At 34.9% G+C, this 26722-nt stretch overlaps 1 protein-coding gene across 1 annotated transcript in view; it reads right to left on the bottom strand.

Annotated features, from left to right (window-relative positions):
* Positions 1–572: 572 nt before the first annotated feature.
* The window catches only part of col27a1a (collagen, type XXVII, alpha 1a), a 67084-nt gene continuing 40934 nt past the window's right edge, over positions 573–26722 (bottom strand). Inside the window, exons 25-61 of the mRNA XM_046867761.1 lie at positions 26355–26408; positions 26123–26176; positions 23498–23551; positions 23238–23291; positions 22789–22842; positions 22246–22290; positions 22057–22101; positions 20529–20582; positions 20315–20368; positions 18024–18077; positions 17776–17829; positions 16536–16589; positions 15430–15537; positions 14457–14510; positions 13716–13823; positions 11319–11372; positions 11129–11182; positions 10844–10900; positions 10619–10672; positions 9556–9609; positions 9351–9404; positions 9172–9225; positions 8597–8704; positions 8356–8463; positions 7607–7714; positions 6213–6266; positions 4526–4588; positions 4158–4211; positions 3680–3715; positions 3546–3563; positions 3405–3440; positions 3276–3302; positions 3111–3176; positions 2524–2689; positions 2270–2379; positions 1714–1914; positions 573–1122 (exon numbers count right to left, since the gene is read on the bottom strand). Of these exons, the coding sequence (XP_046723717.1) occupies positions 976–1122; positions 1714–1914; positions 2270–2379; positions 2524–2689; positions 3111–3176; positions 3276–3302; positions 3405–3440; positions 3546–3563; positions 3680–3715; positions 4158–4211; positions 4526–4588; positions 6213–6266; positions 7607–7714; positions 8356–8463; positions 8597–8704; positions 9172–9225; positions 9351–9404; positions 9556–9609; positions 10619–10672; positions 10844–10900; positions 11129–11182; positions 11319–11372; positions 13716–13823; positions 14457–14510; positions 15430–15537; positions 16536–16589; positions 17776–17829; positions 18024–18077; positions 20315–20368; positions 20529–20582; positions 22057–22101; positions 22246–22290; positions 22789–22842; positions 23238–23291; positions 23498–23551; positions 26123–26176; positions 26355–26408 (2583 nt within the window). The 3' untranslated portion in view covers positions 573–975. The remainder of the gene's footprint in view (positions 1123–1713; positions 1915–2269; positions 2380–2523; positions 2690–3110; positions 3177–3275; positions 3303–3404; positions 3441–3545; positions 3564–3679; positions 3716–4157; positions 4212–4525; positions 4589–6212; positions 6267–7606; positions 7715–8355; positions 8464–8596; positions 8705–9171; positions 9226–9350; positions 9405–9555; positions 9610–10618; positions 10673–10843; positions 10901–11128; positions 11183–11318; positions 11373–13715; positions 13824–14456; positions 14511–15429; positions 15538–16535; positions 16590–17775; positions 17830–18023; positions 18078–20314; positions 20369–20528; positions 20583–22056; positions 22102–22245; positions 22291–22788; positions 22843–23237; positions 23292–23497; positions 23552–26122; positions 26177–26354; positions 26409–26722) is intronic.

Below are 26722 nucleotides of genomic sequence, written 5' to 3' on the forward strand. Positions count from 1 at the left end.
TCCGATAAGACACACCCCTTTGCAGGCCTCCTCACATTTTGCCTGAGAAATGCCACTATACCAATGTGACCCGTTTGTGAGGAGGTGTGTCTGAACTATGTAACTTGTAATGTCAAGAGAACTATCCGTTACACACACACACACACACACACACACACACACACACACACACACACACACACACACACACCTTCCTGACCAATCACATTAAAATGTGCACACACACACACTCTCTCTCTCTCTCTCTCAAAAGCAAACACACATTTAATTTCCTGTCTGGTACTATGTTAAATTACACACATATTAATCTTGACAGTACCCCTGGAATACCTTCCATAGTGTTAACTCACTTGATATTTCATCAACATCTAATAAACCGTGTCCTTCTATATTGCACTTTCTGCATTACTGATTATTTTTATTGTATAAAGCTCATATTATATATATATATATATATATATATATATATATATATATATATATATATATATATATATATATATATATATATATATATATATATATATATATATATATATATATATATATATATTCATATATATATATATATATATAATACAATTCTTAATTCTTCTCTACAATAAAGCATATTTCCTTAGGACAAGCATTATAATAACTTAGTCAATAAAGATAGAATAGAGGGAGAAAGAGAGAGACAGAATGAGAGAGAGCATGGAAGTATCTTTGTGGCCTGGATGTCCCGTACCAATGTAAACTGGGTCATATTTTAGAGTCTTCTCTCCTATGACATCTGAGGCCAGAAGGGTGGATTTCTCCTCCACAGTCTTTTAGTGCTAAATCCCCCAGAAGCTCCACTCACACCACCTTCTTCCTGTTTCTTCAGTCCAATCAGTGGCTGAATACTAAAGCGGCTGTGACGTGGGTAGCTTCAGCCGTTTATTGTGTGTGAGGAAATTGGACAAACATATGCGTACCAATTCGCATGAACACACACTACTGGAAACACACAGGTCCGACCTCAAGGTGATAGCGTGACATGGTCGCGGTTTTGGGCAGATTAGAGATGTTTTTGATGGGAAGCAGAGAGGCGTCTGCCACTTTGAACAAAAACACAGCATTCCTCCAAAGTCCATCACGTTGCTGTCCATAGAAACAAATGGAGGAAAAATATGAATTATCTTTTTCAATATCATACATTTCTTTACATATATTATTTATTTATTTTGTCCAACATGATACTTGGCTCAACTATTCTAAAAATGTGAACTCTTCTCGGTTGGCATGGCTACCATGGTAACAGCACAAGGCTATAATGCTTTTGGGAAACTTAGCTTAGCATAGTGTGTAGGGACAAAAGAATTATACAAGATGGCAAAAGCATTTTATAATTTCATAAATAATGAAATTATTAATATAAGCAGGAAGTCTGTATATTTAAATCAGAATCAATGTATGAAAAAAACCTTTGAAAGATTTAGCAGCCATTCTATTTGGCTTTGTCATACTGAAATTTATTTTAGGTTCTTTTAGCAGTTTTCTTCTGAATAAAATAACTGTTCTGGTTCAAAAGTGTATTTGTGGTATTGCATTGCTATGAATTTATTCTCCCCTTACATCTACATTGATACATGTACAATAATGTAGCTGTAAAATTTCAGCAATACCCACATATTAGAAATATAATCAGACAGTTCATCAGAATTCATTTTGAGTGTGTTGTTGCATTCTCACCCAGCATGTATCCTCCAACACCTCTGGTTCCAGCATCATTCCATCCCATGCAATAAACCTCACAGAATTCTTTGAAGGAGTTTGAGTAGGGGTGGAGCTCCAGATGGTAATGTTAAGACAGTGAATGGTGATACGTTGCTCTGCTCCTAAACCCAGCAGTTGCAGGAAATTCATTTGAACAGGCCTGAGTCTGAACTCCAGCTATAAAAACAGCACTCACAAATTAGTCTTTGAAACTAGGAAAACTGCTATAAATGATCCTAAATCACTATATATGGTAGGCATTAGAAGGTTTTTAAAATGAATCTATGATACCAGAGAAAGAGGGTAATCATTGCAATGTACTAAATCCATAATACACTTTTTGTGATTATAGCAACAATAGTGTATAATATAATATAACGCTTGTACATTTGATATGACTGATGTTTTAACATTATACCGCATATACATTTATTATTAATACATATTAATATATGTAAATAAAATGTATATAAATATGTAAATACATTTAAATTAAGTTGTAATTTACTCATTTATGAGGTAAACTCAATACCTTGGACACAGTAATTGGTCTAAGGCAGGTGAGCCCGCCTCTCGTGAAGTTGCACGTCACTTCTATAGAGTCAGTTGGACAACCCAGGTTTGGGTCGATCCAGTAAGTGCCTACAGAAAGGAAAGAATATTTAAATACAAAATTAATTGAATCATGCATAGTTTCATATTTCATGTCATTCACCAGCTATAGAATATACACCAAAACATGTAACAGTGTAATGAATAAGAGTACTGAAATGAAGACACACATACCATCGTTGAATTTGTGTTGGCAGGTTAGAAGGTCACGGCAGAGACGAGCCGGATGATCTTGTGTTCCTAGTGGATTCTTCAGACTGAGAACTAGCAAACTTAGATAGTGCAGCGTCTGTAAGATCTCAGGAGCTCGGTCCATGGGAAAATCCGTTAGATCTGCCACCTGAGATTGAGAGAGAAGGAAAGAAAAAGAGAAGGAAAGAGATAGAGAGAGAGAGAGAGAGAGAGAGAGAGAGAGAGAGACATTGATTAATTCTAAACTACCAATATTATAAACTTTTAATATAAACGATCAGCCAACTTTCCTCACAACATATAAAAAACCCAAAAGATTCTAAACTCAAAATTCACATCACAGAAAATAATATTAATATATATGTACTCTTAGATTGCCAGTCATTATAACATTATTTCCCCTTTAATTGTATGTAGAAGTTGGGGTGTTGGTTAAGTTGAATGTTTGTAGTGGAAGGGTAATATGTGGGGGTAAGCTGATGAAGAGGAAAGGTTTTGTTGTTATTTTGTAGTGTAGTCATCTATTGTGCGGTTGTGTGCAAAGAAATATAAACTTTTTTTATACACACCTTGGTTTTAAAAGCATCATGTGAACCAATGAACTCCGATAGAGTTCCACCACTATCATCCTGTTGCTTTAAAATGTACACAAACAAAATCAATCCATTTTTCATATTCATTCTGTCTGGTCAGATGGGCTGATCAATGGGGAACAAAACTACTTGAATACTTACAAAGGATTTTGGGATACTTGGAGGTCCCTAAAGCAAAGAAAAAAGCAACCAGTAAGTATTCAGGTTTGTTAGCATTTTCCTATATGCACATATGCCAAAATGATGAGTATCTATTAAATGCTGTCTTACTGGTGGTCCAGGAGGTCCTCGGCGTCCAGGAGCACCCTAAAAACAGCACATTCTAAATGACTGGGAAAGGTGTGTGTGTGTGTGTGTGTGTGTGTGTGTGTGTGTGTGTGTGTGTGAGTTTGTGTGTGCTGAAAGCCTTACCCTCGGCCCCTGAATACCCTGTATGACAACATAAAAAAAAACACATAGAGATTACTATGTTCCTCTAACATTATATTGATAAAAAATAAATAAATAAAATGAAATAAATTATGTGCAAAATTATTTAATATTACCATATCTCCTCTGCTACCAGATTCTCCTCTTGGACCCTAGACAGAATTTAGAAATCAACAGTCATGCATCAAAACGTCAGTGGTGCCATATTCCTCATATCCTTACCAAATCATTTAAATAGTTTGTCTTTTATAATCTAACAGAAAGCACTGTCAATTTGCATTGCTTAAAATTTCATCATATTTCGCAATAAGTCACAGATATAAACATTTTATAAAATATAGGTCTAATGATATTCATCCACCACAATAAATGTGAACTACAGGATAGTGCACTTTTTATTATATGTATATAATTTATATTTATATAATTCTAAGATAATCGGACAATTTATTTGACATAACATTATATGTCATAACATTTATAACATTTATGGATAGCGTTTTTAGTGTCCGCAGTTTGTAATTTTTAAAATGTATTGAACTGTTATATGATATTTGTGTTACGTAAAATATTATGTATTGACACATTACTTACAGGACTGCCACCTGGGCCAATTATACCAACAGGACCAGTGATACCTCCTTTACCCTGAGGAAAATTGGTAAGAAAAACATTAAATATTTCTGCCTAGGCTCTTAATTAAAACGTCAATATCATAATATATGTATGTGTTCCTAAATAATAGCTATTACAGTAACACTATTTATTGTTAACAGTAACAAAAGAAAACCTTCAAATGCCAGTATGAAGGAGACTTTTTGAAATATTAATTTCAACATTAAATTTAACAGTTACCTACATGTGTTTACCTAAAAGGTTACATAAACTGAAACCCACTGCTTTACCCTGCTTAAAATGTATTTGTGAAAGTTATTGTGTAAACATGGGTATGTTAATCTCACCATTTGTCCAGGGGGCCCTGTAGGACCACGAATACCTTTTGGCCCAAAGTCTCCAGGAGGCCCCTACCCAAGAAAAAAAAAAATAATAATTTAACACATGCACACATTCAAACAAAATCTCTACTCAATATGCTGTCCTTGATATTTCCTGGTTTTCCAAAGGGCAAGCATTATGGGAATGCTTTACCTGGTGTTGTGTTATGTGCCTAGAAAAGTTGTTCTACCATCAGTCTGATTTCACTTCACTTAATGTAAATTAATAACCAAGAAAACAAGGTTCAATATAACACTCTGTGTTTTGGGCAGAGGGTTAATGTTCGATGGGGTACATTGGTGTCTGTGCTTTTCCATAATTTGTAGTCAGAAGTGTACTGTACATGCAAATCTGGAATCTGGAATGTACTACACACACACACACACACACACACACACACACACACACACACACACACACACACACACACACACACACACACACACAGACACACACAAACACACACATACCTTAAACAAGAATTAGCATTTACAAGCATAGACCACACACTCATCTGGATGCAGGGATTTTATATTTATAGTTTCCTGGTACTTTTCCTGGCTCCTTTTAACACCATACATACAAGAACAGAAGCTTTCTACTGAGTTTTGCAAATCAAACGTCTTCATTTGGTATTTTTCACTTCAGTGGATTTTAGTGCTCCAAAAATAGCACATAAATCCCACCACCTACTGCGCTAAACACATTGGCTGAGGTAACGGTAGAATACTTTACTAGGCAAATTTATCAGCACACTACATAAATAAAGCCTTGCCCACCCCAGAGCCAAGGCATTCAGTGAGTTGTAGTCAGGGTGCTGTGTATGCCACTAAGTTTTTGCAGTCAGCCTGGGCAAACCAAACTTTATGGGTTTCACTATGTGCATATGGGCAATATCATGATGGAACATGTTTTGATTAGTTGAAAGGAAATCGTAAAACATATAATGACATTCTATGTCTGCTCTCAACTTTTGTGGCAACAGTTTGGGGATGTCCACATATGACTGTCTTGGTCATGCATCCAAATAGTCTAGTATGCATACACACAGAAACACATTTACTGAACAACAGCTGGGCAACACTGTTCATGCACCAAAGTGTAAGCAGGGTGGAAAAGCTTCACTTGCTCTTATGGAGTTCGGTAATTGAAACCACATATAACTTATGGTTTTGTTTTTGTGGGTTTGGATGATTCATCTAGTGTAATCATTTGGCACAACTTTAAGCAATTGTTTGTGTCAATATACAGTCTGGGTTAGAAAGGATTATGCCCCAGCCTCTACTTCATACCATTCTGTGTATATTAATTTACAACAAATGTGTGGTACTGCTTTTTTTACAAAAAATAACAAAAGGAAAGTATATAAAGTAACTATAGAGCTATGATAGAGGGAAAAACTATTTTACTGTATATTAGACAACCACTGTGGACACTGAATACTAAGGACGAGAGGGAGCGATGTGTTGGGGATGTTAATTGGGGATGTTAATTAGGAGGAAGGCCAAGCTTGAGTATGATCTTTTCACCAATCTTCCATTATGTAATAAACTTCATTGCATTTGCCATTCAAATATGTAAAAAAATTATAATAAATGTATGTCAACAAAAAAGTAGAAAGCCTTTGAATCTATCCTTCTCCCTCCATCTTACCTTTGGACCAAATATTCCAAGTATCCCCGGAAATCCAGGCTCTCCGACATCTCCCTAAAAAACAGGACAATCAGCTGTATAGAAATATACTGCTATGTATACAGTATACTTGTGCTGATGCCTATACATTATGTTAACAATATTATTTGAACTAAGCATTTTCAAATCAAATCTTTGCCAGTTCATTTTAATACCATAAATTAAGAAAGTGTACATTCAGAATCTGACCTTAAGTATCTTAAATATACTTATAAAGGTCAACCAAACATTAAACTAGGGTAGGAATGCTCACCAAAGGAACACTATAAATTTCACAGGGATGGTATTCCAAAAAAAGATACCTATGATATTTAGCATTATTTTTTAGCAGCAGGGAAAAACAATCTAAAGAATTCATAAATTTCTCTTAAAACTAACTAATGCTTTAAAGCAGTGGTCAACCTTTTTTGCGCCACGGACCGATTTAATGTCAGACAATATTTTCACGGATCGGCCTTTAAGGTGTGGCGGATAAATACAACAAAATAAAATGAAACGACCGACATAAAAACTGGTATTTTCTAAATATAATAATAAACTAATAAATATAATAATATACTCTGTGTTGTTTTTTGTTCATTTTGCTAGTTTGGGAGTTTCAATTTAGCATTATTATTTTTATTATTTAGTATTATGTGTTAGCGGCTGGAACAGCCCCTTTAAGAAGGTAGCAGATAGAGGTAAGACTTGTGACCGAGACATCTTGACATGCATCGAGAGTGAGTCATAGACAGATGTGGCGAAGAGAATCCGGTAATTTTCCAAAAAAAAAAAAACATTGTTCAGAATCGGATAATACATAACTTACATTATTTCCGTTTTATTTATTCTTTCTGTGCAGCCCGGTACCAACTGACCCATGGACCAGTGCCGGTCTGTGGGCCGGGGGTTGGGGACCACTGCTTTATAGGTTAAATTAATTAATTAATATAATTTAATTGATTAAGCAATTTGGAAAACTATCTCAATGATTTGAATTGTAATAAATTATTCTGAATAAAATATTTAAATTCTACATTTTCTACATTTCAAGTGCAAGGCCATTTGTCTGTATTATTTAAAACAGTAGGTAGAAACACTGGAAACACCGAAAAAACAATCATGATCATAACTGAAACCATAACTGAACCATTTGACCAACACATCAGTGTCAAACAGATGCATTAATGTAGTATGCATCATTGTTTTGCTATACAAACCGGAATTCAGACACAAAAAAAATCTTCAATTCCCAAGGGATTTGACCTTTGATTAAAAAATATATATATAAAAAAAGCAATATAGAAAAATAATTCAGCCATATGTTTGAGGTTTTATGGCCGTGATATGGCCCTAATAATGTGTATGCTACTCACTGTCTGTCCTTTGGGCCCTGGTTCTCCCTGAGCTCCTGGCAGTCCCATTCCACCTTTAAATCCTCGTTTCCCTGAAGGACCAGGTTGACCTGGGAGACCTCGCTCACCCTGCGAATTATTAAATAGGTTAGTGACAGTGACTGTCATTGACAAATATAACCTGAATAAAATCTATTATTAAATCACTATGGATGGAGGCATGCAACATACTAGCATGTATACTACTGTAGCTATCATACAGATATACTGTATTTCAAATGCCTAAAAAGATTTATCAGATAGCTGAAATGATTTTCCTCTTGAATTATTAATGTTAACTGATGATCTGAAGATTATCTGACACTGAAACACCAATTAATGATACCAGCAATGACAATTAAAGGCAGTAATATGCGAAAAGATAGACACAAGGCTGCATTTTGTTAATATTTCCAATAAAAATTATTTTGATTGTTTTGATACAAAAAACATATAATATAGAAAAATACTATTCAGACTTTGATCAGATTATTAATGAATTTAAACTATGCAAAATTGTTCCCATCTTATGAACACTTGTCTCTATTTTGCATCTTAAGGAAACACAAACACACAAAACAAACTTTGAAAATTGCCATTGAATGTCTTTAATGTTAAAGAATTGTCTATATTCTGTTTTAATAAATCTGCCTGCACAAATTTGTGAGGTTATTAAATTTGTATATAAGTAAAACAGAATTTTGATCTTTTGGTTTCCATTGTCCTTTTACCTTTGAGCCAAAAGAACCCTGATCTCCTGGTAAACCTGTAACACCCATTTTTCCTTTAGCTCCAAATTTCCCTGGAAGCCCAAGCACACCATCATCTCCTTGGTCACCCTGGTGAAAGCGATAAAGTGGAAAAAATGAGAGAAAGAGGCAGCAGAAAAATATCAAATGTTGTTAAATGTCATGCTTGACTTTAAAATAGTGTAGAAATAGAACTGAAAAAAAAGAAAAGAATGAGGCTTACAGGTATTCCTTTACTTCCATCCTTCCCTGGAATGCCATCCACTCCAGGAATGCCCTCCCGGCCCTCTCGACCAATCACGCCCCTAGACCCTGGTAAGCCAACCACACCCTGCACAAGGGGGGACAAAAATATATAAGAAACCATGTTATATTATATATACTCTATATATAAATGCTAATTTGTATATAATTATAAAACCTTGCCAGAATACAAACTTTCAGTAAATATGTAATTTTCCATACACTTGCAATATAATAAAACAAAATTATTTTAATAAAGTATAAAAAATGCTGTTGTGCTCAAGCATTGAACTCTTCCTAAAAAACTTCCAAACAACCATGGAAAAAACTGAATAAGACAAAATGTCAGTTACAAAATATAATTTTTTTTTGTACAAACGGCAAAAGGTAATTTCTGAGCAGCGACTATATAAATTAGCAGCCCTGAGAGAAGGATTAAAAAAGGTTGCTGTAAAACTATTTATTTTACTGTACAAGTTTTCAAAAGATTTTACAGTTTCTGTGTTTGACAAAACCCATGATAAATAACAAGAAAAAGATTTTTGTTGTTCTTACTGGGGATCCTCTACTTCCACGTTCTCCTTGATGACCCTGTTTACCCTTTTGGCCCTTCAGGGGAAAAAATAAATGAGGGTAAAAATCTTGTGCTGGCACCACCCTTACATACTGTGACATTATTTTTTCAAATATTTACAACGTAAATAAATTTAAAAAAAAAATCTATAGCCACATACCTGCTCCCCTTTTGATCCTTTGGGGCCTTGTTGTCCACGAGGACCAGGGTGACCCTAAAATATACAAAAACTGTCAATGTAACTTAAAAAGAGATAAAAAAGAGAGTTTGTGTGTGTGTGTGTGTGTGTGTGTGTGTGTGTGTGTGTGTGTATGTGTGTGTGTGTGTGTGTGTGTGTGTGTGTGTGTGTGTGTGTGTGCTCTCACAGGTAATCCAGGTGCACCAGCTTTTCCTCGAAGACCATCCACCCCTGGCTGACCCTGGGCATCAAAACATCATAAGTGAGTTTACAAGAACATATGAAAATCTTTACACATTTTATTCAATTCAATTTTTATTTGTATAGTGCTTTTAACAATGGATATTGTCTCATAGCAGCTTTACAGAGATAAGAAAAGAATGTATACATTTAGTGGCTATAAGTTCATTCCTTATAAATATAAGTTTATCCCTGATGAGCGAACCATTGGCGACTGTGGCAAGGAGAAACTCCATTAGACTGCATGAAGAAAAAACCTTAAGTGGAGCCAGACTCAAAAGGGAACTCATGCTCACCTGGGTGGCACCAAATGTCCATTTATTACAGTATATTAAATGCATATTTAACATGTAAGAAGTTTAAAATGTGTTTCAACACACAATGTTTTGCCTTTACTTGAACCAGATTTCAAATTCGCAGGGTATTTATAGCTAGGTTGCACACAAATGCTAGAATTCTGTACATTCTCAGAATTTGAAAAATGATTTCTTGACAAACTCTATAATCAAGTGGCTATACAGTATGGTGTCAGTGGTACTGCAAGTTTATATGTGAAAAGAGTGAAAAATGGGTGTAGTCAGCCAGGTGATCTACAAATGAACCCTGATGTGCAATCTCGAAACATTTCGCTAAACATTTTCATTCTCTAATCGAATTTGTGAAAAGGTGATTGGTATTTAGTAGTAATTATTTCTACTACTACTAATAATAAAAATACTCATTCTAAAATGCAATTGATTTTTAAATACCCAGGGATTTGCATTATAGACCCTTCAGATTAACAGATTAAATGAAAACATGGAGTATTGCGATTAAAGTGAGTTTTTTATGTTTAGTTAGCATTTTTGAAATTGGTGTCCAGTGACAACACTGTCAGGATAAAAAGTTAGCATTTTTTTGTATTAACTTCAAAAGAGAAAAAGTATTTGCAGTTGAATTTTGCTATGTTTATGTGTGTACGTGTGTGTTATGCATGACAGTTATAAGGACCAAAGGTCATATTAACTCACTGGGTATCCTGGATCTCCTGACTCCCCTCGGTCACCTCGGTCACCAGTTCGACCCTAGAAAATGTGTAGACACACACACACACACACACACACACACACACACACACACACACACAAACAAACACACACATACACACAAACAGAAACTGTTTATTAAAGTGTACTGCAACACAATAATCATTAGACAAAATAAGGAGTGTGTGGGAGACAAAAAGATTAACTCACTTGAAGTCCAGGGGAACCAGGAGGACCTGGCAATTTTCCATCATCTCCCTGTTCACCCTAAACAACAACGTACATTAAATCAGATAAAAGTATGATGCATAAGATGACTTCATATATATATATATATATATATATATATATATATATATATATATATATATATATGGATTCTGCATTGAAAATTCCTCATAGTAAAAAAGGAAAGTGTATGGAAATGAACTGAAGACATAGATTTCACTGTAGTAAAGTAAAAAAAAAAAAAAAAAAAAATAAATGTGGTTTTACCTTTACACCTTTAGGTCCTGGAGGCCCTATAGGACCCTGTGGCCCTCGGTGACCCTACAAGAAAAAAAAATGGAGATAGATAGATTAAACAGACATTTTCCTTGTCTATAAGTTCACAATATGCCTCCACTCCTTCTTCATTAAAAGTGCTAATTAATAAACATCTGTAAGAATCTGCTATCCTCCTCACCTCATACCCAGCTAGACCTGGATCCCCCTGTTGTCCCATCCGACCTGGAGCACCCTGAAGAAACATTTTATACAGTTTGTTTAATGTTCTGAGGAAAAAATACATGATTTCCATAGCGACTCAGGATTAATTTATTACTACATATGTTTATTTAGTACATATTTTGTAGGTATATTTTTATAAGGAGAGCCCCCTATGTGATTTAGACTGTATGCAGCCACAGTTAAAGTGGAAAGTAACATCACATTCAAGAACACCAAAAATAGAAATTTTTTTATTTTTAGTTGATTTTTAAATTGTAATTCTCATTTCTGTCCTGTTAAAACAGTGATTAAAGCCAAGCTGCAATTTTCTAAAACATTGAACTTTGAAAGTACTTCACTGAAAACAAAAATGTGCAAAGTGTGCCTACTTCCCAAAAAACATGTGAATGTTACATTACATGTTAAATTACATGTGGATTACTTGGATTGTAAAAAAAGTGACCCTTACAGATTATTAACTGTTTAAAAAATTCTTTCGACAATATATTGACAAGACTCTTCTCTTTTCCGGCACCTACCCTCCTAATGGAATAAACTTCTAACATCATTATAAACCTAGTTAACATCATTACAGTCTAGAGTCACTAGTAGTGACTACCCACTCATCGAGAAGTCCTTGGATTAGAAAAAAAACCAAAAAAAACCTTTTCTTTGATTTTGGTTTTATCTATATTCCCTCCCAATCGAGCTTTAGACCAAAGGTATTCATAGTCTGTGACCAAAACAAAAATGTATTTATTGAGACTTCAAAGCCCTTTTGCAGGTCAATCTGGATAAAGGTGTCTGCCAAATGCCATAAATCTAAATGTAAATATAAATCTGCCTCTGAAAAGCTTTTACTATTGCTTTTCTTTTTGAAAACCATGGAAGTCTGGAAATTCATTCATATTGCTATCTGGAAGATTCTGCAGCTTGTTCTTGAGCTTGCATGCCTGGTCCTTAAATGGCGTGTTTAGAAGACATATATATATATATATATATATATATATATATATATATATATATATATATATATATATATATATATTATTTTTTTTTTTTATTTGCTTACCACAGGTCCAGTAGTTCCTCTTGACCCTTTTGGTCCAATAGCTCCAATTGGTCCAATTTTCCCTGCTGTCCCTGTCTCACCCAGGTGTCCCATGTTGCCCTTGCCCCTATAAGGTACAGATACAGTCAAATATAAATACAGTATACAATCTATTACCACTGTAACATTAAATTTCCCTCATTGAACTAACAGGCCAAAACCTGTTCCCGTTATACCTTAGACCTATTTTGTAATAGTTTTTTTTTTTAACTTGTGACATAGTTATTGATAGAGTAATTAGCTTTTGAATCATTAATAACCTAAATACAAATTAGATTATATGAAATTTACTGAATTTCACTATTTATCATCAATTACACTCAAAACAATAAAGAATAGAGGCCTGATATTTTGAATAAAAAAAGGCAAAAATGGGACAGCAATTTTTATTTGTCCTGTTGAACTATGACAATTGCAAAGTATAGTTGTTAATGCAAATAACCATACTGTCATTCAACAGCAAAAATGTACATCTTAACTTTTCAAATACTGAAATTGAAAAATATGTTAAGATGATCTGCAAAATGTCCCTTGCCACTGTAAAGCAGCAAATGTTTGTTGTCATTATTTTTTTAGCACTAGGAAATGAGTTAGAAGTTAGTAAGTAAAATTAAGGAGTTAACAAGTAATTATAAAAAAAACCATAAACCCCAACTTAATTTTTTTGTCAGAAACAATTAAAACTTTTGGTCACTAACCTTGAGTCCAGGTTTCCTCTCTCACCCATTTTCCTGGCTTCCTTCAGGACCCTGGGCACAACATAACCACACAGAAACATAGTTAACATCATTACAGTCTAGAGTCACTAGTAGTGACTACCCACTCATCGAGAAGTCCTTGGATTAGAAAAAACAAAAACCTTTTCTTTGATTTTGGTTTTATCTATATTCCTCCCAATCGAGCTTTAGACCAAAGGTATTCATAGTCTGTGACCAAAACAAAATGTATTTATTGAGACTTCAAAGCCCTTTTGCAGGTCAATCTGGATAAAGGTGTCTGCCAAATGCCATAAATCTAAATGTAAATATAAATCTGCCTCTGAAAAGCTTTTACTATTGCTTTTCTTTTGAAAACCATGTAAGTCTGGAAATTCATTCATATTGCTATCTGGAAGATTCTGCAGCTTGTTCTTGAGCTTGCATGCCTGGTCCTTAAATGGCGTGTTTAGAAGACATATATATATATATATATATATATATATATATATATATATATATATATATATATATATATATATATTATTTTTTTTTTTTATTTGCTTACCACAGGTCCAGTAGTTCCTCTTGACCCTTTTGGTCCAATAGCTCCAATTGGTCCAATTTTCCCTGCTGTCCCTGTCTCACCCAGGTGTCCCATGTTGCCCTTTGCCCCCTATAAGGTACAGATACAGTCAAATATAAATACAGTATACAATCTATTACCACTGTAACATTAAATTTCCCCTCATTGAACTAACAGGCCAAAACCTGTTCCCGTTATACCTTAGACCTATTTTGTAATAGTTTTTTTTAACTTGTGACATAGTTATTGATAGAGTAATTAGCTTTTGAATCATTAATAACCTAAATACAAATTAGATTATATGAAATTTACTGAATTTCACTATTTATCATCAATTACACTCAAAACAATAAAGAATAGAGGCCTGATATTTTGAATAAAAAAAGGCAAAAATGGGACAGCAATTTTTATTTGTCCTGTTGAACTATGACAATTGCAAAGTATAGTTGTTAATGCAAATAACCATACTGTCATTCAACAGCAAAAATGTACATCTTAACTTTTCAAATACTGAAATTGAAAAATATGTTAAGATGATCTGCAAAATGTCCCTTGCCACTGTAAAGCAGCAAATGTTTGTTGTCATTATTTTTTTAGCACTAGGAAATGAGTTAGAAGTTAGTAAGTAAAATTAAGTAGTTAACAAGTAATTATAAAAAAAAAACCATAAACCCCCAACTTAATTTTTTTTGTCAGAAACAATTAAAACTTTTGGTCACTAACCTTGAGTCCAGGTTTCCCTCTCTCACCCATTTTCCCTGGCTTCCCTTCAGGACCCTGGGCACAACATAACCACACAGAAACATATAGGTATTTTAAGATATCAGATAAATGTATGATAGCAGATAAAAATGTATGGTTATCTGCTTCCATGCTTTCTAAAAACATAAAGGTAGCCTCTAGCATTTCCTATTATTTATTTTAAGGGATGAACTGATCCTCTTCTGAGTATTAGAATTTAAACATGTGAATTTGAAATATTTTTTCTGATCTAATATATGAATACATTTAAAGATTTAAGTTTATTAGAATGTACAAAAATAGACAAAAAGGACAAGAGATAATAATTTGTACCCCGTACTTTTTATTGATTAAATTGATTATTTGAGCGTGTTTAAAAACCTTTAATTCTTTGCAAGCTTTTGTAAACAGGATCTTATATAAAAAGCTAGCATATAAATATCTATCCACCAAGATAAAACCCCTGAAGCACAAGAAACTATAAAGCAAGCAACAACAAAAAAAACAACCCAATGTGCTAATCTATATATCCACTGTCCTTAAACCCATATGCTTTATTGCATTTTTTACATTTGTGTGTACAGTGGTCCCCCGGAACCCATGGGGGTAACGCTTTAATCCCCGCAAATTCCGAAAATCCGCAATTTTGGACGCAGCCCCACAGCCTGTATGGTACCTCAGTGAATTCATTGGGGCATTATGTCACTTAAATACAATAATGAAATATGAAATATGAAATTTGTTAGTGAAAATATTTAAAATTTTATTCCTAGCGTTTCTGAACATTCATTCCCGCTGCGGATTTCCGGCGAATTTTAAGATAATCCGCAACTTGCTGTTAGGTAGGTTTCAAATGAGAACCCGCGGATTTTCCGATCCACGAGTTCCGAACCACGAACTATTGGGGGTAAACTGTACATGCATAGTAGTGTATGTAATGTGTGTATTTACTTACTCTTACTCCAGTGAGTCCAGGATCGCCTGGTGACCCCTCTTTGCCTTTGATCCCCGGGTCACCCCTTGCACCAGGTTCACCCTCTGGCCCCATGTCACCTTTTTCACCCTAAAAATTAAATGTGTGAATGCTAATAACATGGACATGGGAGTATCCATAAAACAGTATATGTACGTTTAGAGACTATGCTCAGGAGAAAAGCTTAAAAGCTTTTTATAGCTCTGAATGTAATACTATTGTTTGAGCTCTAGATTTATATATATATATATATATATATATATATATATATATATATATATATATATATATATATATATAAAGGATAAACCAGAAAAGGGCAAATAATTCAGAACATTGGCATAGGCAATATAACAATTTAAAATGTCTTAAAAAAAACAAAAAAGACTACACTGATGTCTTATCCAAATATATGCTAGACCTAGTGACTATCTAAAACTTTCTTTCGGCTTCTCCCATTAGGGGTCGCCACTGCGGATCCTCCACATGTTTGATTTGACACATGTTTTTACGCTGGATGCCCTTTTCTAACGCAACCCTCCCCAATTTATCCGGGCTTGGGACCGCCACTAAAAGTGGCTGGGGTTGGTTCCCTGACTGGGGATTGAACCCGGGCCGCAGCGGTGAGAGCGCCGCATCCTAACCACTAGACCACCAGGGAACCAGACCTAGTGACTATCTACACTGTGAATATCAGTTTATGCACCACCAAAAATCCTGTAAAACTATTTTGGTGATGACTAGCCGTCACTGGCCACATATAATTAATGGCCATTTGGTGATACCCTTTTGAGTCTATTTCCCCTCAAGGTTTTATCCTCTACCCTCTCAGGGACTGTCTTTCCCCTGTAACTGTCTTGCTCAGTAGGGCTGTCTTGCCCATTAGGTATAAAATTATAATGAATAAACCTATAAGCACTAAACGTATAGGCACATATAAATGACAATTGTATAACCTATTTATCTTTGGAAAGCTGCTTTGGGACAATTTCATTGTTAAAGTGTTATAAAAATAAAACTGAATAAAACTAAATTTGAATTGAATAAAATAAAATACATTTTATTTGACTAGTATAGGACACTCTTACCTTGGCACCATCAGGACCAGCAGGACCATGTTCACCCTCCAAACCTGGTTCTCCCTATGCACACATATTTATACACGGCATTAAATAATTTTACAAAAAAATCTTGCATAACATTCATGCACTGGTGGTGCATCAGGGCCAGCAATGCCTTCTCTGCATTGAGGCCTTCAGAATGAACACTGTTGCGCTGCAGAATACAGTTCATGCTATTTGAAACTGTTGCTTCAACCAATCAGATTGCGGGTTGGTGGTGCCGGTGCGATCTAGCAGGCATACAATAACTTCAGCATTTTAACGTCCTTTGATTGGATGGTCAGAAAGCGCACCAGTCAGAGAGCATCTGTAGCAAACTTCATGAACTCAAATATATTCGTGTTGATTTAAAATCTGTTCTTTTATTCCACAATGGCTGACAAATTAGAAATCGATTTTGTTACAGATATACTTACAAGGACATTCTCAAGATGGACTTTTAAAGAAAAGCTGTATACCATGAGGATAAGTCAGCCAAAACAGTTAAAAACCGTTTTCAACAACTATTTATACCTTTTTTTTCTTTCCTGTATAATTTACGCAAAAACAAATGATTTGCCCTAATTTCAAATCCCCTGGACAACCATAATGCACAGAATAAATGCACAAAAATATCCAGAAAACCTCAGGTGGACTGTGTTTTTGTATTTTATGAGGTTAATATTGATACTTCTGCTAGACATTATGCATGCAGTGCAGTTGTGGCATTAGTGAAAGGAGACTTGTTGAATTTGGTTTCTTGCTTTAGTAATTCCATATATTATCACTGAATGAGATACTGCTCTGTGATGCAGTGCTCTGTAATACTGTTTTTTAGTATTATTGATGGTTTCTATAGCCATGGCATCATAATTAAGGTATTAAGAAGTGGATTGATTCAGGCAAGGCATAACTAAAGGCCTAGGTATGGAATGCACAGCCCACTACCGCATTCATGTATATTTGGGTCTAAAGTGTGACACCTTTTGTGACAATGGTTGATGATTCAAAACTTGATGATTGCAGATAGATTATTCCACCAGCATCTTATACATGTTTTAATGCAATTCTTTAATGCAATGTATAACACATGCAAAACATTAACAGATGATATTGTTTAAATGTAATAATAATAATAAATGTTATAATTTAGTTTAAATTTCCTTTTTCATTTTTATCTCATACATTTGAAAACCCTACTGTATGCATGAACAATGGCCAGACGCACCCTGGGTCCAATAAGGCCTGGAGCTCCAGCACTCCCTTCAGCTCCCAATGCACCCTAGAGCATGACGAAAAAATGTTATTAGAAATACAAAAACTTACGAACATTTTTATAACATCACAGAATTAACCACATGAAGAACAAACTCAAACTAGAATCTCAACACTTCCAAAATTTCCAAGAATAACATCTTCATTCACTGTCATTAACCACTTGATCTGTTTTTCTTATATAGATAATGAAAAGTCTACCTTCTCTCCTGGTTCACCAGACACTCCCATTTCACCCACTTTTCCTGGTGGACCCTGAGGAAGAGGAACAGTTTCAGTTTCCATATATTATATACAGATTTTATTTTATTTTTTTAACAGATTCCATATATTATATACAACACACACATTGTGTGAATATATATATTCTGGGGTGTCGAAATGTACTCTTCCAGCTATTGTAAAAAAGCACAAAGAAATAAGCAATGTTGAGGACTGTAGACGCAATGGTTGGAAATGGAAACTTAATGTAGCAGATAAAATGTACATCATGCTTACTTCCCTTCGACAATGGAAGATGACCAACATTGCCATCAGCAAAAAAATAGTGGAAACTAGTGGGACCCAGGGTACACACTATCTACTGTCTGGAGAAGTCTGGTCAGAAGTTGCCTTCATGGAAGACTTGCGGCCAAAAAGCCATACCTCCAACATGCAAACAAGGCTAACAGACTCAACTATACAGGAAAACATAGCACGTAGGAAACTGGGGTGCATAAAGATGGCAGCAGGTGCTGTGAACTGATAAGTTAAAATAAAAAATATCTGGATATAGCAAAAAACATGTTGCTTGATGAAGGGCTGGATAACGGTACAATAATGAGTGTAGCTGGAGAGCAGTACAATAATGTGCGCAGACAACAGTGAAGCATGGTGGAGGTTCCTTGCATTTTCGGGGCCGCACTTTTGCACATGGAGCTGAAGATTTGGTCAGGATTAATAATGTCTGCAATGCTAAGAAATACAAGCAGTAACTTATCCCTCATGCAATACCTTTAAGAGAGGTGTCTGATTGGTTCTAAATGTACCCTGTTGAAAGACAACAACCCAAAACATACAACAAATGGCATTAAGAATTCTATTCTCGGCACAGAAAAGAACAAGGAAGTAATAGTTTTGGCCCCTACAGAGACCTGACAATAACATCATTAAGTCTTTCTGTGATTACAATGCATTCTGAAAGTATTCAGACCCCCTTCATTTTTTCAATTTTGTTATGTTGCAGCCTGATTCTACAATTATTAAAATAGATTTTTTTTCTCATTATTTTACACTCAGTACCCCATAATGACAAAGAGAAAACAGAATTCTAGAAATGTCTATATAGTCATATTAAAACATTTGAAATATCATGTGCATAAATATTCAGACCCTTTGCAGCAACACTTCAAAATTGGCCCAGGTGGCTCACTATTCTCTTGATCTTTGCTGAGATGTTTTTACACTTTGATTGCAGTCCACCAGTTTATTGATTGAACATGTTTCGGAAAGGCACACACCTCTCACAACTCACAGATCTGGGTAGGGCTGCAAAAAATTGCTGCTGCACTGAAGATTCTTAAGAGCACAGTGGCCTCCATAATTCTCAAATAACAGAAGTGTGGCACAACCAGGACTCTTCCAAGAGCTGGCCAACCTGAGCAAGTGAGAGTGACCAAGTTGGTCACTCTGACTGAGCTCTGGAGGTACTGTAGGGAGATGGGACAAAGTTCCAGAAGGGGAACCATTACAGCTGGCCAATAATCTGGGCTCTATGGCAGAGTGTCTAGACGGAAGCCTCTCCTCAGGAAGCCTATTTGGAGTTTGCCAACAAGCACCTGAAGGACTTTCAGACTGTGTGGAACAAGATTCTCTGGTCTGATGAAACCAAGATAAAATAAAACTGGATATAATACTTTCCTAATGCACTGTACATGACACAGTCTGTCACGGATAGACAAGGCTTCAGGAACTGGGAGTAAAACAAAGTAAAAAAAAAAAAAAAGTTGTTTATTGCTCTTGGATAAACCAACACAAAAGAAAACAAAACTGCAGGAAATGACAAACTAAACTGAATCAAGCTTCACCCGAAGCGTATGGGGAACACAGGCAGTAGTCCGGATGATCTATAGCCATAAACTGTAGATCGGACGGTGAGTAAAGAGGAAGGAAGGCCTTATAAAGGGGACAGGTAAATGGAGGACAGGTGTAGATGATTAGTAGGAGGGAGTGGCTGCGTTAGATTGTGAGCATTAGAGGAAGGTCTGACTGGTGGCTCTCTGACAACAGTCTATGGCAACAGAAGATCCGTGGTTCGTTCTTCAGGATGTTTGGAACAACCTATTTGCCAAGTTTCTTCTAAAACTGCATGCAAGTGTACCTAGAAGAACTGGTGCTGTTTTGCAGGAAAAGAGTGGTCACATCAAATATTGATTTGATTTGGATTTTTCTTCTGTTCATTTAATTTCAATTAATTGATACAAATATGTGTTGAACATGTAATGGAGATTTACCTTTGGTCCAATGTTTCCAAGAGGCCCTATTGTTCCTGGTATTCCTGAAGGTCCCTTAGTAAAAATGAAATAGTTGATAAGGAAATAGTTTTATACACACACACATGCAGACATACATACCAACAAATATTAATCTGTGAGGGGTAGAATTGTCTTTATTAACATATAAAACACTAAACTTAAATGCATGGATGCAGAAAATGATTTCACTCACTGGTTCTCCTGCAATCCCTTTTTCACCAGGAGCTCCAGAAGGCCCTTGGATTCCCTGTGGAGAAATATAACATATTAACAAACAATATCCAGGCATGTGGCAATAATCAGTTCTAAAATATATTACCATATTCCAAACATACAAAATTGTTAACCTGGACGTCATGTGCTTGTGTTTCGGTTTCTGTTTTGTTCCATTTTCTGCTTCCACCTAGTCATGGGTTTGTTTTTTTCCCTGGTTGAGCTCACCTGTTTCTTGTTTTACTGTAAACAGTTCACATAAACCATGCTGGGTTTTTTTTTTTTTGCCTAATTACAAAGTTTACTGTGCATTCATGACGATAATCCCAGCATGTTTTTATATTTTCCAAGTTCCTCGTATTCCTCTGTGTTCTGGTTTTGATCTCACGCAATGAGTTTTGCATTTGACCCAATAAAATTAACAGAGTTTCCACACTTGTCTTGTATTTTGCACCTACATACTTTTCTTATTTTCCTTTTTCTTATTTTTTTTTTTGAAAGCACATACAAAGAAAATCTCATAACGGTGGTGTATTTACAGTATGTCATTGGACAAAAGTTTTAACAGGGTTATAAAACATGGCAAAGCTCACAGAGAAAAATACTTTCTTAGTGATGTGCTACAATATGTAAATATATTGTATTAATATTATATAAAAAAAACAATTATTATGATATAATATATTAGTGACACATGCTTACCTCCACCATGTGCACATTCTAGATTTATCAGGTATTTGGTTAAAGTGTTTAATGAATCATCAATCACATTCAGATGTGTTATGTGAACATCCTATTCCAGAAGTCTGTCTTTCTGTTGTAATAATGTCCTTTTGGAGGACTTTCCACTAAATTTTGGAGCATGGTTGTTTGGATTTGCCAAGCTACCACAAAATCATTAATGAGTTTCAGCAGTGATATTAAGTGAGGAGGCCTGAAATAAAGACTGCGTTTCAATTCACCCAAAAGGTGTTCAGTAGTATTAAGGTCACGGCTCTATGAAAGCTATTTTATGGCAAACCATGCCTCAATTGACTTTGTTCACAGGTATATTATTCTTAGAGAACAATGGGAATTTAGTTCCTGTAAAAAGAATTCTTAATGCTACAGTATAAAATACATTCTAGATAATTGTATACCCACATACATTTGGGCATATACTATATAATCTAAATGATAACAGATGGAAACTCTAAAGAGTTAATGGCTTTTACCATTATAATAGCTTTTAATGGTTTTTTGCTTATCATTCTGGTATTGAACATTTTATACTTTTGAACTTTAATATAACTTTCATATAGTGTCTAAAGAAAATATTGTTTAATATATATATATATATATATATATATATATATATATATATATATATATATATATAACCATAACTGATAATATATATATAGTTATATGTTTAATATATATAACTATAACTGATAAACTATAACAATTCTTTTCGCTGTTACTATCTACTGAAATAACGCTATTTAAAAATAGTATGAAACACATACCGGGAATCCTTTTGGCCCTGTCTCTCCTGGCTCACCAATCTTCCCCTGCAGAGATTTTACAATATTCATAAATTTACACATTATGCAGTTGCATCTTATAAAAGAATGAACAACACAGTGGCAAAAAATAAAAGTTTTTAATGATTACAGATAAAGTGATTGCAAAAATTCACACTGTAAAGCTTTTACCTGCTCTCCGGGAAATCCAACTTTTCCAGGTGGACCAACAGGACCCTATTGCAGGATATGACAGGACAGGAAGAGAAAGAAAAAGTTAGGGAAAAAAGGTAAAGAGAGGAGAGTCTGAAAATAACTTCTCCATTTAAATAATTATATAATTTTTTGTGTACACTGTTCTCTTTCCAAGTTTTATTTCAACTTTTATACATCATGACATTACTTCCTTTTATACACACAGTTTTGTAAACCCTGAAAATCCATGTTAGATTAAATCCATTGCAAAATGAAAAGTAAATAATTGGGTTAGTTAGTTCTTGTGTCAATAATAAACATTCTTAAGTGTTTTCATCATTTAACCCATCTTTTTAAACAAGCAATGTTGTTTAGAATGTGAGTAGCTATAATCTGTACATATACATAGTGACCCAGAAGCATTTAAATATTTTGCTAAAAACATGTGAACATGATTTATTCAAAAAACATATCATATTACATGTGCTAATGGTATGCCAGATCACTTTAGTATGGACTTAGACCTTTAGGAGACCTTACCTTTTGGCCCTCAGTACCAGCCTCGCCAATCTGACCATCTGGACCACGTGGACCCTAAACACACACACACACACACACACACACACACACACACACACACACACACACACTTAATGAAGAAGTGTAAAAATTCTCAGCTATTGCAGTCCTGAGGCAATCCATGGAATAACATCCCCATTAATCATTATATGGTACCAGCTACATCTTAGGGGCCTGTTCATGATTATCCTTTATACTGTATCTCATCTCGTATCTTTCGATCATCCTTATTTAAAGAAAGAAGCATGCACACTATTTTTTAAATCAATTCCAGATTATTTGCTCATTTAACAATGTTGCATGTGATAACTGTAGATTCTCTCTCTCTCTCTCTTTCTCTCTCTCTCTGTCTATGTGTGTGTGTGTAAAGTAGTATGCTCTTCACACAGAGGGCCATGGATCTATCTTACCCGTCTTCCTTTAGGCCCTCGAATGCCAGCAGGGCCTTGTGAACCCGGAGCGCCCTAAGTAACAGAGAGATATAGGTTTATTTGGCTCACAGTCGCACACTCATACACAGTTGTATAAAATGTGATGTTAAAAAAAAAGAACCAATATTATGGATTGTGATTAGTTAACAAATTCTGGAGATATAAATTAAAATCATATTGCATTTAAATAAAACATACATACCTGTAATTCATATCATCATATGATAAATAAGACTTACTGGTGAACCTGGGGGTCCAGGAGGTCCAGCCTCTCCAGGAGTTCCTTGATGTCCCTGAGGCAGACAGTATACACATATTTAATTTTATCCTATAATAATCCTTTAGGTGCAAACACACTAACCGACTACACTATGTTACTAAAAAGAACATAACAGAACACTGGAGAAAATGAAGGAACATACACTTGGTAGGCATCTTGCTTGTTATATACATCGTATTTCTGTTCACTCAGTAATATTGATCCTTCTGCCTGCTTTCACAGTTATTTGGTTTGTATCTACCCACAATATTTTCTAATTTTACTTAGTTGGTTAAATTTCCTCCCTGAAAAATTGTAATCGTAGCAGAAAACTGTTTTCTTACATGCATCTTTAGGTGTTTGAGCACTGTGGCATAACAATCCTATCCACATTGTTCTTGTTTTGTGCAAGAAACAAAATGCCCACTTCCACAACCTTTTTCTAGGGTCCCAATGAAAAAACATTTCTAATCAGGAATATCATGGAGAAAAACACTTGTGGAAATTATACATATTTTTATAAAAAATATATAAAATAATATATAATATAAAGTATATAATGTTCATTCTTAAAAGGCAAATTAAGCATTCCCTAAGTATAATGTGCGGATGGCATATTAGACTATTAGAGCCAGCCAAAATCAAATAAATAATAATGAGAAAATGGTCTAAATTAAGTTCCAGTATTTCACTGCATGGTGTAAAGCCAAGTATCATTTTATGCCTATAATAAGGTCTTTTAACATTTTATACCACACATTTTTCAGTTTATCAAAATAACACTGCAATAGCACCAATGCAAGCTTTGGTACGTTGTGAAAATCTACCAAAAAAGTATTATTCATCTTGTAAAAATGTACAGTAATAAAAATTTGATAGATGTATTTCATGTATTCAATATGCATATATGCAATCTAAATCTATAAATAATGCCCATATTTCAGATCCAAACTAGTCTCTACAGATGTATACATTTCCTTATTTCTACAAAATTATATATCTTATAATTGTGACTTCCACCTCATATATACTTCAGTATATGTCAGTGTTACGTCCCATTGGCTGTTCGTGTGTGTGGGTGTTTGTCTTTCTCTATTGGTTCAACTTCCTGTCAATTTCTCAAGGTTCCTCCCTCTTTGGACTGCTATTGGCTAGGGAGTTAATCAACGTGTGTGACCTGACTGCACCTGTGGCCAATCCGGTCAACTGCTGGAGTTTAAAAAGAGGACTGCAGGAACGTTGGAGAGAGCACCATGAGCACCATTTGTTTTTGCATTGTTGTGTTTGAAGAATTGATTGTTTATTGTATTTTCCCCTTTTGACTTGGGTTTGTACAACAATCGTTGATTCGTTGAATGTTATCTTTTTTCTTTTTTCGTTTTTGTGAGTGGTTATATTCTGACAACAACCCTTGTGTTTTCCCCAGGAGTGTTGGGCAGGTAGTATGTCACGTGACTTACATCTTGCAACACGTAGATGATGTTATGTATAGAGACACTAGCTAGGAGTGTGCGCTACTTTTGTAGTTTGGTTAGTTTAGAGTAGGTAAGCTAGGGCGTGTAGAGGCGCCAGAAGAATTTTGTTTAGTGTTAGGTTAGTGGTTTATTACTGAGGTAGTTGGGTTGGTTTTGTTGTGTTCTTTTCTTTAGCGCCACTCTCCGCCTCTCTCTCCTGTGGGATTATTTATTATGCTTTGGTTTTTGATTAGTGTAAATATTGTATATACTTTACCATTCCCTTCTGTTCCTCATTGTTTGAATAAATCCTTTTATATTATACTTGGTTTACGTGTCCTTTTCCCTGGCCTATTCACAGAATGGATCACAGTATGAATGTTACAGCTTCAACCCTAGACGTATAAAAAGAAGCCGTAACAGTCAGCAAGTGTCTGCTGGTAATTATGTTGTGAAAGGTGGAACAATCATTGTATAATTCATTGTATAGTGGTTGAAAGTAAATTTAGGTGGCAGCAAGAATGTCTCTATAATGACAGGTATATTTGGGCTTTCAAATAATTAAGAAAATACAAAGCTGTTATGAGATTCAGGTGGATCTGTGGCAGGTCTGAACTGCACTGCAATAATTGGTAATTTACCCCAATTGGTTAAATTTTCAAAAACAATATTTTGTCAGTGTTCTGACAGATATATTTTGCTTGTTGCATCATCAGAATTGGATGACCACACACAGTTTGATGGGAATAGTAGTTGTGAACAGTGGGAAAAACTGCCAGAGTACTAACTGTTAATGTTTTATGTAGCTCAACAACCCCAATCCCCCGACCCAAAAAATAAAATAATACTGTGTATTATTTAACTAGAAAGAAGATATCTCCATTGCTGAATTGGAGCTGTCTGTTTGTGTTTCAATTGATTCAGCTTATAAATCAGTTACTTCTGTGATGGATTTAATCTGTCTGGCCATGAGATAAAAGCAGTGAAATATGCCACATGTAAAATCAACTCTTCTAATTTTTGCTTAAATGAACATACATACATACACACCAATAATTCCCAAAGTTACTGAAATTCGCAACCTTTACATACATTATCTGCATGTGCAGTATGTATCCTAATGTATTTGTTAGTTTTTAATAGAAACTTACAGTAGATCCTTTTTCACCTGGTGGTCCTGGTAATCCTGTCAGTCCACGATCACCCTGGAAACACACACACATTTTGCTGATGTTTTTATCTTTGGAAATTGTCAATTAACTGTCAGTTTACAAGAATTAAATAGACTACAGGTATATGTTTTACATTTATAAAGTACTTCATTTTTAGTTATCCATTATAAGTTTACGCCTATACGATTAAATCACCTTTGAAATGTCTCACCTTTTCTCCTGCCAGTCCAGGTTCACCCACAGGGCCCACAAAGCCAACCAAACCCTACACACACACACACACACACACACACACACACACACACACACACACACACACACACACACACACACAAATTCACACACAATAAAAGTTTAAATGTTAAAGCAGTGAAAATGTGCAAAATGGAATCAGATAACACATTTTATTTTATATTGTTAGGCAGATCCTGTAATGGGCTTATAATTTACTATTTTCAGACTAAGTGCATGAATTAAATTATTTCCACAGACAGCATTTTTGAAACTTGTACTTTAATTCTGCTTGTATTAAAACAGCACTGGAAATCTAATAAGACAAATTGATAAATAAAAACTAAT

Source organism: Silurus meridionalis, chromosome 15, assembly GCF_014805685.1.
Source record: "Silurus meridionalis isolate SWU-2019-XX chromosome 15, ASM1480568v1, whole genome shotgun sequence".
NCBI lineage: Eukaryota > Metazoa > Chordata > Actinopteri > Siluriformes > Siluridae > Silurus > Silurus meridionalis.